This window comes from Notolabrus celidotus, chromosome 11 (genome assembly GCF_009762535.1).
Source record: "Notolabrus celidotus isolate fNotCel1 chromosome 11, fNotCel1.pri, whole genome shotgun sequence".
NCBI classification, from domain to species: domain Eukaryota; kingdom Metazoa; phylum Chordata; class Actinopteri; order Labriformes; family Labridae; genus Notolabrus; species Notolabrus celidotus.
The window spans coordinates 20,302,322-20,316,123 of NC_048282.1; the positions used below are offsets into that span (position 1 = coordinate 20,302,322).

Here is a 13,802-nt window from a genome sequence, read left to right on the forward strand (position 1 = left end):
TCTGTTGTGCATTGTTCTTTGCAATCTGTTTACTGACTTGATTTGTTTTAGGGTTTTTTTGTTTTGTGTGTGTCTGTATACATGTGTAGGTATATTTATATGTGAAAATCAATAAAAAGATTGGAGAAAAAAAAGAAAAAAAAGAAAATACATGAATGTAAAAACGCTTCTCTGTATGACAGCCCAACAAATAAAACATGCATTACTTGTATAGAAATACCATGATCCCAAGGTTACAACGCATTAATCAGCCACTCTATATTCACCCACTGGAGCTTTAGTGTGTCCATTTTTTTCATATCCGGGCTCAGGGGTAAATGGTTTGTTAGTGACTAACACACAATGCCTGATATATTTTGCACTCCATTTTTTTTGCAACTGTATGTTGCAAAAGAAAAAAATCTAAAAAAAGAAGTGCACTTGATATATTTTTATTAAAGCAACTTAACACACAGAGCAACAGAGTGACTCATTTATGTGTTTTTAATAGTTGTAAGTCAACTGCCGCACAGGATATTATGCTCTACTGTGCCAGAGTTGTTGGTGGGAGAGATTCATTTCTGGTTTTGGTATTTTGATGGGATTTGCTGAAGATATTGAATATTAAAAATACATTATATAAGCCTGTCACCTTGAATATAGAAGAAGTAGAGAGTGCGTTTCATGATGTGTTGTCTGATGGCTACGTTTCTAGCAGACAGAGAGTGAAAATATAAGACAGACAGACTCCTGTCCACTTGTTTTTTTGTCTCTTGGGTCTTTGGTCAAAATTCCCCAAAGACAAACTAATGGTTCTCTCCTTGCAGGAGTTGTTGCCATTCTGTGTGTTTGTATCATAGACTTTATAAAATATGGATGTAGTATCCGTGACATCACCCGTCTGTTTCTGAACCACTGTTTTGAGGCCATATTGCTGCTGTTGAGAGACTGTGACGTAAAGAGGCGGGCATAGGAAGACTCGTAATCTCAATATCTTCGAAATTGCTGGGTTAGAAAAAAATTCACCCCCTGTACAGTGTGTGCTGATCAAGAAATGAGCTATCCAGACTATACTCGTCTTTTGTGCCAGGCTGTAAACATGTTTATTTCTGCTGTAAAGATCGCCTTTTTTTGAATTGGTGTGTATGTGGTTTCCTGTACTTCCGGAGCCAGCCTCAAGCGAATCCTCTATGAACTGCAGTTTTTAGCACTTCCCCATTGGACTCATATTTTCAGACCGGAGGTTGCCGCTTGGTCTTTGGTCAACATTCCCCAAAGACAAACTAATGGTTCTAAACTTGCAGGAGTTGTTTGTATGCATACTTCTTAGACAGTAGTTTGACCGTAAATGTATATTTATCATGCCTCTGCATGCAAAAAGTGCCCGACTTTAGCAGCGAGAGTTCAGTTTTGCAGAATATGAATGAATCTGTGAGTAATGGCCCCAGTTTCTATTCTTTCCTTCCTTCCCTCCGGAGTTCATTTGTCTCTGTCCCGTCCACGTGTCACTGTAACCCTCATCTGGAAACAGTACGCTCATCACATGACGTGTGTGTGGTATGTCATAAAAACATATGAGTTTCGGCAGTAATGTGAGTCTTTACAGTTTTACACTTCTGCTGTGTGATTGTCTGCAATGAAGACAGTCATTACAGCATTCCTGACATGTGACACAGACACACACAAACAGGATGCTAGTACAAACCTTTGTGGTTTCTGTTATTGTTTGGGATGTATCACCAGGTCATAGTATGAGAAAAAAACACAGCTAACAAAATTAATTATTTTGTAAATAATTCAACATAACCATCCTCTACATCTTTATTCTCCACTTGTCTGAGCATCACAGCCCTCTGCTGACCTTAAGCAGTTTGCAAAAACAGGAAGCATTACAACATTCAGCCATTCCTGCACATCTGGACGAGGCCGACAAACGCACGCTAAGGCACCCAAATGTGCATCCATGCACTTAAACACACACACACACACACACACAAGGACAAGTACACATGCACTTAAGTTCATCCGCTTCACTGGGATGTCGCAACAGGATATTAGAGGCCTTGAAGATCATTTCTGATATGAGGCATGAATGGTTCATGAGCATTTCAGCACGCACTGTAGCATCTGTGTACCCTGTTTTTGAAAAAGTTTTGGGTCCAATTTAACACATGCTACAGCAATCTGCCAATGACGAGATTACAGAAGTGTTGATCCTCATGTGTGAGAAAGAGAAGAAAATGAGACATGGTTTACTGGGGTTTTTGGTCAGCTGTCCCAAAATCCACTTGAATTTAAGAACTCTTATGCAAGAGTGGATTCCATTACCAAGTCCAAGAGGATGAGTAATTTACTGACCGTCGCAGAAATATGCTGACGAGCACATGTGAAATATCAAAAAACAGATTTGGGATCCTGCGTGCAGCTTTTAATACAGAACCTCAAAAGTTTTCTTTTTTTCCTCCGTTCTCAGGTCACCTCAGCAAAACAAGCCCGGCTCTGAACTTAGGATCCATATCTTGTCAAACGCAGCCATGTCTGCTTATAAGTCAGACAGCAGTCTGCAAGGAGGGGAAAAACTAGGCTGGATCAAGTTTAGTATCAACTAAAGTCTGCAGGTGTGACTGCGAGCAGAGCAGAGACACGCAGGATGAAGTGCACAAACAAGTGCTGCAGACAGTGGTGGACAAAGTGCACAGCCTCATTACTTAAGTCAAAGTATAGATCCTCCTGGTCAAATATTACTCCAATACAAGTGAAAATTGCTCTGTCAAATTATTACTTGAGTTAAAGTACTGAAGTACTTGCTTTTAAAAATACTTAAGTATTCAAAGTACTTCTTAAAATATCTGAAAACGTTGTATTTTCAAAATACATAAATGCAGTCAAGACCACATAAGAGTACATTCTGTTACATTCTGTTTATCTAGAAACCATTACTTGATATCTCTAAAACCTATACCATGGAATAAAAACAGCAACTAAGTTACTCCAAGCACAGACAACTTAGTTTGAAATGTTCATCTGGAATAAAACAAATTTTACGTAGCTCAACAAACTTTCTCAGGTTGGACAGTGAATATTTGTATGTTTGTGCAGAGTGGGGAACAAGGTGAACATTTCAAACGATACGTATCATTCTTCATTTCAAAAACCAGAAAAGAGAAGGAAATTCATGAGCTGACTTCAAAGCAAAAGTAGTGAGTAACTAGAGCACTGATAGAAATGTAGTGGAGTAAAAGTAATGAGTTTCCTCAAAAAATAATACTCAAGTAAAGTACAGATACTCAGAAAATGTACTTAAGTACTGTACTTAAGTAAATTTACTTTGTTACTGTCCACCACTGACTGCAGACAAACAAAATCCAGCACCTCAGCAGGTTTGCACAGAGTTGAGGCTTTCTCAATCAGTAAGATTGCAAATGCAGTGACACAGTTAGAAATTAACATCTTATCACCCAGTTTTATCGCCTTACTTACCAATAACACACGTTCTCTCTTCACTTCCTCTTTAGTCCGACACTCACCACTGCTCTCTCTCCTTTGCTCCCGGTAGCTGAACGTTTAAAATACAAGTGTAGACCTTTTTTAAAGCTTCAGTGCTTCCCAGTACCACTGAAAGCAAAAATAACAGGTAGTGTATCATTTTACAGCACGTGGTTTTGAAAAGTACTGAAGCATCAGATATTTGACAACCTTGCAGAGCACTTCTAGCTCTCTACATAAGGCTTTAGAGTCATGAGCGTGTATGTGGGCGTCGAGTTCTCTGTGCTGAGCTGTAGGAAGAGATTCACTATTTCTGAGGTGCTTTGAGATTCAATATATAAAAGAGAGATGTAATCTAAAACAACACAACCATGAACTGTAAACAAAAAATCAGCTGGACACAGTCTACCAGGTTAATTTTTTTGTGTGGCACCATAAAAAATGTCACACTTTGAGAGCTATCTGCAATATCTCTTGCACTTCCTGTGTGTGCTCCAGCAGTTTCCCCTCAAATCTAAATCAGAACTGATCTAAATGCTGACTGCGCTGCACACACATTGCAGCCACACGCGCTGCATAAACCCAGCAACAGGCCAAGGCGGAGACCATAATGTGTGGCAAAGTTTGGGTGTATTTTTGTTCAAGAGAGTTGTTTCCTGTGGAACTGTATTTTACGACGTGCTTAAAGCCAGCTGCAGCTCTGCTCACATGTTGGACCAGACAGACAGACAGACAGACAGACAGACAGACAGACAGACAGACAGACAGACAGACAGACAGACAGACAGACAGACAGACAGACAGACAGGCAGACAGGCAGGCAGGCAGGCAGACAGACAGACAGACAGACAGACTGGCTCGCTGTGTGCAGTGCCTGTGCTGTCATTTTAGTGATGAATGAGGAGGGAGAACTGATGACAGCAAGCAAGCATCTCAACCAAATCTACTTTTAGTCAATCAGATGTCAGACAAAGAGGAAGAACTGGTGATGAAATTTAAATAAATAGGAAAAAGTTGCTCCTATCACAGCATGTAGAACTTTACAATGTGATGCAGATTAGTCTTCTTTATTTTGATCCAGATACATCATGTGACTTCACTGTCTTGGGGGGAAATGAGTTGTGATACATAAACTTCCTATACCACTAAAAAACAATGATAAGTTATTCTATTAAGTTTGTGATCTAACTGCTTAATATTCAGGTCAACAACCGGAATCAGACATCCTGTTTCCAGGTAGCATCTCTGTTTGTCGACTGCTGTGTTTAGATTCAAGCTAAAAACCACAAACACTGCTCTAGCTTTGCCAGAGGTGTAAGAAAACCACAAGAGTTTCATGGGACTCAGTCAGATGTACTTTATGTGACTAAAAACTGCAGCAGAAACACGCAGACGGCTGCAGCATGAACAATGAGAACTTTCATCTGAGATATTTCATGAGATGAAAACACGACTGGAAGAGGATACATTACAAGAGGTGGCCTACATAACACGTCGTCTGTTTATCGCTCTCACAGAGAAAAGAAACAAAGTATTATCAAGCGGATATTATACTCAGACTGTGTTTTGTTTTACTTTGTCTGAAATGTGAATACAAGAAGAAGGAATGCACGATATTGGATTTTTGCCGATATCAGATGTGCCAATATTTTACAACTCATTTAGCCGATTACCAATATTTTTTTCCGCACACCTAATTGCAGAGATCATCAATTCTCTTCTGTATTGGAATAAGCGTACAGTATTATGGTGACACTCTTATCACATTTGTTATGTTTTATATATATATATATATATATGTGTGTTATTTTTCGACTATTTTTCATATCTGTTTAGTTATTTTTGTATTTGGAGCCTGTCATGACTTTTAATGACTCATTTGTTGGCCATCGACACTAAATTGGCTACGTTTGCAGTGGTGTTTTTACTCTTTTTGTTCCTGTGTGTGTCCAGAGATCCAGTGTGTAACCATGGTCACATTATACGAGATCAGCTGTTAGCAGCCCGTAGCATGTCGATGCTAAAGGATGCCAGGCCCAATGTTCCCTGCGAGCTGAGGAGAAGGAGGCAAGGATTGCGTGCTGGTACTGAGGTGCAAGCTAAGAAAAGACGACATCGACCTGTCCTTCCACCCACTGTTATGAGGAATGTAAGATCTAGAGGTGGACGAGCTAACCCAGCACCAGAGGGAATACTGGCAGAGTAGCATCATGCTAACAGAGCTAACACTTGACACGAACCCCACATTGGAAGGATTTCACCTGCTGAGGGCGGACAGGATACAGGAGAGCGAGACTGAACTAACTGGTGAAGAAGGCCAGCTCAGTCCTGGATCCTGTGGAGGTGGTGGCTGACAGGAGAATTATGGCCAAGCTGTCGTCCCTGATGAACATTTCTTTCCTATATATATTCTTTTTGAAATTCTTATCTTTAAACGGAGAGAAGTCAGACGAAATTTCATTGTACTTGTACAATGACAATAAAGCTGATTCTGATTCTAATGTAATATTCAATTCTTGTGCAAAATAAGAAAAATACTTAAAACTGCATATTTATTTATGACCATTGCTTTCAAAAAAAATTCCTACAAAAAGATACATCCTACTTAAAACTTGGATGATGCTCTCCCTGAGACAATCATAACAATCCCCACAACCAGGGCTAATTTGGTCAATTTCACATTTGACATAGTAAGTAAACCTAACCTCTGTTCACAGGGAACATGTGAAAAGTGCAACTGTACATCAATTAAACCCAAATTAAATACAATGGTTTACTCTTTGACAGTAAATGTGCATAAATTAGTCAGCTACATGTACCTTACAGACTGCTGCTTAAATTTAACTTTAACTTAAAACCTGAGCCCAACATGTGTGCAGCAGCCCATTATTTTATTGGTTAATTATATCAACGGATACCGGTGTGTTGGCCGATATCCGATAGTTCATTTTAAAGCCAATATCGGCCAATAACGATAACGTGCCGATAATATCGTGCATCCCTAACCATAGACTATATAATATGGACGTAGTATCCGTGACGTTACCCATCTGTTCCTGAGCGCTGTTTGGAAGCCAATCGACGGCGGCAGCCATATTGGAAATGCGGAACTCAACCAGGCAGTGTGACGTAAAGGGGAAGAGTTTGAGCCTCCTAGCCAACAGCTACGGATGTGTTCCCGACCGGGAGTCAAGTCAGTCATGTCCTTATTTGGGCAAAAACTTGTAATCTAAATATCTTCTGAACCTTCGCGTCAGAAAAAAATTCACCCCCCGTACAGTGTGTGCCGATAGAGAAATTAGCTACATAGAGCCAAGCCGTTTTTTGAACCAGGCTGTAAACATGTTTATCAATGCTGTAAAGATCATCTTTTTTGAATTGGTGTCTATGTGGTTTCCGGTGTTTCTGCAGCCAGCCTCAAGCAGATTCTCGATGTATTGCAGTTTATAACACTTCCGCATGGGCTTCATAGTTTGAGACCGGAGGTTGCTGCTTGTCCTTAACAAAATGTTCTCATTGCTCGGTAAAGGCTACTTCTGAAAATATGATCTATGTTATGTACTCGGATGTTTTGGCACAGCTCCTACATGCATGTTTTACTCAGTAGCAATTTAAACGCTATTTTCCCATGGCACTAATTGAAGGTAAGCGTGAGTGCTCCAGTGTCATCAATAAGCACTTAAATCTTTCAAACATCAATACAAACCTGGGACACAGAGCCTCGCTGCAGTCATACTGATGCCTCCCAAACAAACAGTGTACACTGAAAATGATTTGATTGTAGCACTGAAAGAACTCGCCAGCTCTAAATGATAGGCAGCACGTGTTTGTGTGTGCTGCATCAGAGAGAGGACTAATATGATTGAGGAGGCGCATGGCAGGAAGCAGACAGCACTAATGCAATGGCTCCTGCATTAAGTCAGAATAGACAGGCCACAGAGCATTGTAAACACACACACAAAAACATCAATGGAGGGGGAAAAAATGCTTCATCATACAACCATCCAAATGCACAAACATGCTTCCCATGCATGAATACTCTGAGTGACAAAATCTCTGTCACACTCAAAAGACGTCCTCTGTCCTCCTGAAACACTCGTACCAGAAATATCCCCCCTGCTGTCTGACTGGTGACAGAACACTGCTACCCGTCAACTCGCATCAGAGTTGAAAGGAAGGAAGAGGAAAAGAGAGAGAGAGCAGGGGAGAGAGATAGAGATGGAGATAGAGAAGCGCAGGGATGCTTTATTCAGAACTTTCCCTGGGCGTTTGTGTTTATTTGGCTTGTCACCACCTCCGACTGCCCCGAATCCTTCAGTCAGCAAAGCCCGGGGTGGAACCAGCCGCTCCCATCACACCCGCATCACATTAGAGACTCAGCACTGCCTCCACAATGGAGGGCCTGAGTATGAAACATTCCCTGTCATGGCCGAAAGGAAGAATGCGAGGAACGTAGACAGGAGCAGATATCAGCGACTGGATTCCACGCACATTCAGTGTGCATGTGAGATGCGCTTTCTTTGGACATGTAAAGCTGCGGCTCTTTGTTGTTATTTCCTGCAGCGCTGTTAAGTTCTCTTGAAAAGGACTGTGCGTGTGTGTGTGTCTGTGTGTGTGTGTGTGTGTGTCTGTGTGTGTGTGTGTGTGTGTGTGTGTGTGTGTGTGTGTGTGTGTGTGTGTGTGTGTGTGTGTGTGTGTGTGTGTGTGTGTGTCTGCGTTCGCCTGTGCGAGTGTGACATCCTTTTTAGGCTTTGTCGATTGCTCTGTAGGGTTTATTGTTCGGCAGACAGCTGACAAGGATGTAAGAATAACCATCAACCACACATTGATGCCCACACACACACACACGCACACACGCACACACACACACAAACACACATACACTCGACACAGTGTCACGCTAACATAACAAGCGTGCTGGTAGTCAAGGCTACTTTCATAAGCACTGTAGTGTGACCAAGTTGCATTTACTTCTCTCCTCTCTGAGCCTTTGTAGTCACATTGAAGTGACACAGTCCCCCAATTTCTACTATCTGAGCCAACACCGAAACCCCTCGGCTTCTCCAATCCCCTACCCTAAATCTATTTTCCCTATCTCAAGTAAAACTCCCCCAAATCTCCAACCAAGCAGATGTCCTTTGGGCTTTAATCTGTGACTCCTTTTGAGTCTTCATGGCTGGCCTTTCGCAGGGTGATAGATCCATGATTAGTGGAATGGAGGCTGAATCTTCTCTATCTTTATGAAAAGCCTAATCCCAATGCTTGCTTAGTTGTGACTTTAGAGTGGATCCCTTAAACCGAGCCTGCCCCCCTGCTGGGAGAGGCCACTGCTGTAGGGAGCTTACCCCCTCCTCACACACACACACCTCATTACGGGCACTGGATGGAACCTGAAGGTGTCATTAGTGGCACACATGTGAGGTTCACTGCTTTACATTACCTCTGGCAGCACATTGCAGGAGCTGCTTTTTTACAAGGTGGCTTTTCAGGTCAGGACTTATTTTAGAAGCAGGATTCACAGACTCCATGGTCGTTATCTGCTGATATGTCTTACCCTGGTGCTAATGCTGCTAACAAGATATAGTAAAAAACATGCTGGGTTTGGGAGCATTATCGCTGCAAGTCCAAAGCTGCTGCCCATAGACACACAAGTAATTCTCTAAATCCAATTAAGAGAAAGCTCTTAATCACTCAGTGGTAAAACAAGTATGTGAGATTACAGCAAAAAACAGATGATTTTGACACTAATCCTAAATCACCTCACAAGACAAACATATAGTAAAATACAAGCCTTAATCTTGAAATATCCTGGATTGTTTTGATATTTTTCTTCCCTTTTTTTTTAGCATGCACCCTTTAAGTGCATGGCTGGTCTCTGGTCAACTCAGCTCAACTCAACTTTATTTTTACTTTAAAGTCTAAATAACTTTATTTATATAGCACCTTTCACACATAAAAACATGCAGCCCAAAGTGCTTCACAGAATAACAGAGAGACAGAAAACAACAGCAATGGTAAAATTATAAAAGGCATGATTATAAATAAAATACTTAATAATTTAAAATTTAATAAAATACAATTTGGTGAGCCTAAATTTAGACCTCTTTACACAAAGTATCATGTCACCTTACCTCAGTCTTGAGTTGTTACTTTGGTGATAACAATTTTGAAACATTATTTATGTATCTCTATGAACTGGCAGCAATTTTTTTTGTTTATTTGGTTGTTTATGTTTGTTTGTTTGTTTGTTTGTTTGTTTGTGTCTCTGCTAATACTTATCTGGACCATTTGTTTGTTTAATTAAGTGTGTTTTAATTAGTATGTTTTCAACATTTTTGACTTTGTAAAATCGAAAAACTATAAATCAATTAATCAATCAATCTTTATTTGTATAGCGCCAAATCACAACAAACGTTATCTCAAGACGCTTTTACAAACATAGGAGGTCTAGACCACTCTATGTCAAATTATGAACAGAGACCCAACTTCAAGACAGGGTAAGACTCAGTCTGACCCCACCTTGATCCATCAGTAAATAAATAAATAATAATAATAAATTAAATAAATAAATAAATAAATAAATAAATAAATAAATAAATAAATAAAATTAAAAAAATTAAAAAAATTAAATCAATCCAGTAAAATTAATAAAATAAGTAATAGTGGAAAGAAAAGTTAAAAATAAGGTAGCGTTAACAAGATCAGATGAATACAAGAAATAAAAAGATAAATAAATAAATAAGATAAATTAATGTTAAAGCAATTATTAAAAAAATAATGATTAAAATAATAGTTAGAATAATTAAAATAATAATAACGCAGTCCAGGGCTAAAAATAAATTACTCCAAATGAAAAGCTAGATCAAAAATGTAAATCTTAAGTTTACTTTTAAAAACACCCAGAGAGCTCGCTGTCCAGAGGCAGAGAGTTCCACAGCTTAGGGGCATAAGAACAGAAAGCTCTCTGGCCAGTGCTTGTGTGAGACACACGAGGAACATTTAAAAGGGGAAGCATTTTGATTAGTCTTCAGTGGCACAGTCCATTATCTTTGCCTGCAACTGTAAGCTAACCTCAAAAAGGACAGTGCCACAGGCAAGCTGCAAGATGTCACGCAACACGACATCCTCAAGATTTCACTCCCTGCGGCCAACACAGCAAGCATGTAGCTTCCATAGGATATTAAAGGTCATTGTGATGTTATAGCAAACGGTACAATGACAAGCTGTTCCTACACGTGTGCAGAAAGGAGGTGTAGAGGAGGTCTGAGTGTGTTATGAGAGGAGAAGGGGTGGTTCACTTGGACTGATCCACTCGTTTATCTTCCTATGACAGAGCGCATGGAGCAGAAACCAATTAGCTGCGCATCCCATCGGAAATGGGGAAGCAGATACGATAAAAGATGGGACCACAGTTGTAAGCTGCAGTGCGAGTTACAATTAACCTCTTCCTAACACACACACACACACACACACATATGAGTATAGTGTCCTACCACAACTACCACAGACACCTGCTGGTCTATGATAGAGCACTGGACGGTTGAAGTGTATTGGACACGTGGTCACTCGGGACGCTCATTCAAAATTTAGATCATCAGATATATTTTACTACAGTTTTACTCTCTCTCTCTCTCTCTCTCTCTCTCTCTCTCTCTCTCTCTCTCTCTCTCTCTCTCTCTCTTTTCTGTCATACATCTCCTCTTCCTTCTACTTCTTTCCCTCCGTCTATGTTTTCCCATCCTCTACCTCCTCCCTACCTGCCTGCCTGGCGTAGGTGTGGCCAGCAACTCTACAATGATGACTGAAACAAGGAACAAGGTCACGCACAGGTACACACCACATGGACCCAAACACACACACACACACACACACACACACACACACACACACACACACACACTGTGGACACACACTCACAAGGTCAGAGCAGCTGTGATTTTGGGGCTGTGCTGCAGCAGGAGGCGAGCTGGTGAGAAGAGACAGAGGAAGTGAGGAGAGAGAGGGATAGAGAGAGACAGAGAGAGGTTTGAAGATGGGCAGAAAATGATTTCCTCGTATCTCGCCGGATGTAACGACCTGCTACTTTGTTCTCTCCCTCCAACCCCCTCACTTTCAGATGCTATCTGCTCCTGCAGAGGGAGGGATGGGAAGAGAATGAGTAATAGATGGAGAGAGGGAAATACTGGCATGCAGGGAGTGTATGTACACTGTCATGAATAATGGATTTTAGGTGCAGATTTCGGCCTGGTTTGACCTGTTAGTCAAAAACTCTCAGCTGAAACTTATGATGCAGGTACTTTCACCAACAATGTGTGTGTATTCTTCAGGGTAAGTGTTCATGAATGGTAGCCTGCTGACTACCTGTCCATGCCACCACCACCCCCTCAGATTCCCCTCTCCTCCTACACGTTGCCCCCGGTAACAGGGCGAAGGGGAGGAGGGATTGGAAGGGTGGATGGTGACCATCTGTCAGTGGCCCCGAGGATCAATGGAGCTGGAAGGGGAGGAGGAGGGTGAGGGAGTGGTGCAAGGCTAAATATGTGGCCCACTGTGACCGGAGCCTGACTCAATATGCCACCGTTTTATTTACCGACTGAACACACACACACCCCACCGGTCCAACTCACACGGCCTTTATTAACGAGTGGCTGGTTTTTGGTGCAGGCCAGGAGATGCTGAGGCTGCGGTACTGACATGAGACAAGCAGTTTGCACTTTTATCTCCCACACACACACACACACACACACATACACACACACACACACACACATGTGTGGACTGCATTCAATTCGAACATATGCTCCTGAGCCAACAGGCTTGTAGAGTGAGAAAATAAAATGTGAGACAGGGATTTATTGTAGGAGGAAGGAGGTGATATTTAATAGGTTACTATATTTCTAGCTCACTGTGGTAGTGGGTCACACCAGACGAGGATGGAACACTGTAGTGCTAGCTAATGAGCCGACAGCAAAACAATGTCAGCCCTCTGTATGTGCTTATTCAGCTTCTTCAAAGAGGAGCACACGGTGTGAGTGAACACCCACACACACACATTTTCACGGATACATCGTATGCATCGGTTTTACACGCAGAAATTAAGCATATCTGATGTTGTAGTGATGTAAACAGGGGGATTGCAAGTGACAGAGCAAAGGCTCTCAGCGGCTTATAGTGAAAAAACACACTGACATTATGCTCTGCTGCAATAGAGCCTCATTTAAAATTCACTGTTGATGCTGGAGCTACAGCGGGAGCATGGGCGAGCGGTTTGGGTGTGGAGAGGAGAGGAAGATAAGGAGGGGATGTTTATGATATTGAATGCCCTCTGAATCAATATGTTACTGTTGTTAACTTATCAATGTACAGTGTATCACCGTACAGCCTGTCCAAAGTGATGACCGTGCCTTAACCTGTATACTTCCATATATGGTTTGAGTAAAATCACCAGACTCACCGAGTATTTGGCTGAAGAGAAGCTGCTCTAGGTCCCCTAAAACAGTCACCACTAACTCTGGGTCCACCTTCAGAAAGCCTTCTCCCTCTACTCCCTTCTTCTCTTTCTTCTCCTCCGCTGACAGAGCAGCAGGTCTCCCCTTCTCACCCACTTTCTTGCCATTACTTCCAGTATTCCCAGCTCCATTGGAGCTAGCTTTAGTTGGCTTGTCCGCAGGGTCTAAGTCTGTACTCTGGCCAGCATCAGGGGCCTTACTGATGGGCTTGACCTCAGCGTAAGGTCCCCGTGGTTTACCAGGGGCAGGGATCCGACTTGGCTTGCTTACATTAGGAGTCACAGATGGAGAGCAGAAAGGTTTGGGTTTCCCCTGGAAGAGAGACTGTTCTGACTTTGAGAGTGTCCGGGAAAGTGGTGTTCGCCCACCCCCGGCAAGAACGGTCTTAGTCTGGCCTGGCTTGTTTGTGCCAGCTCCAGTGCCAGGCCTGCTGGCATCGTCATTCCATCGGGGAGATTGATAGAGGTGCAGCTTCTTCTCAGCATCGGTGAGCACATACAGGTTGCTAAGCGATCGCTGCTTGCGGAGGCCAGTTGGATTGGGGACAGGTATGGGGATAGATCCAGAGGAGGGTCGGTAGACCTTGAGCTCTGATCCCCCAGAGGGACGTGTGGGTCCCTGGGGGAGAGAGGATGGCTTGGTTGAGGACTTCCTTGAGGCCATTGCTTGGGCTGGAGTTTCCTGGCAGGAGAAAGCAGCAGAAGCAGACCTCAGGTCCAGCTCTCTGGGCTTAGCCGTCATGCTAATGTTAGCCACATTAGCCTCCAGCATCCCTCCTGTAGAGAGCCAAGCAACAGCATCAGTGACACACTCTCACACACAGACAAG

The 13,802-nt window shown here is 42.2% G+C and overlaps 1 protein-coding gene across 4 annotated transcripts in view; it reads right to left on the reverse strand.

The window, feature by feature from the left end:
* The window catches only part of LOC117821356 (neuron navigator 1-like), a 126,935-nt gene that overhangs the window by 73,006 nt on the left and 40,127 nt on the right, over positions 1-13,802 (reverse strand). For 3 of the 4 annotated variants that reach the window (XM_034695561.1, XM_034695563.1, XM_034695562.1), the window contains one exon: positions 12,920-13,750. In XM_034695561.1, the coding sequence (XP_034551452.1) occupies positions 12,920-13,750 (831 nt within the window). Of the gene's footprint in view, positions 1-3,459; positions 3,595-12,919; positions 13,751-13,802 lie in introns of those variants that run through there. The other variant, XM_034695564.1, reaches the window with a different exon arrangement.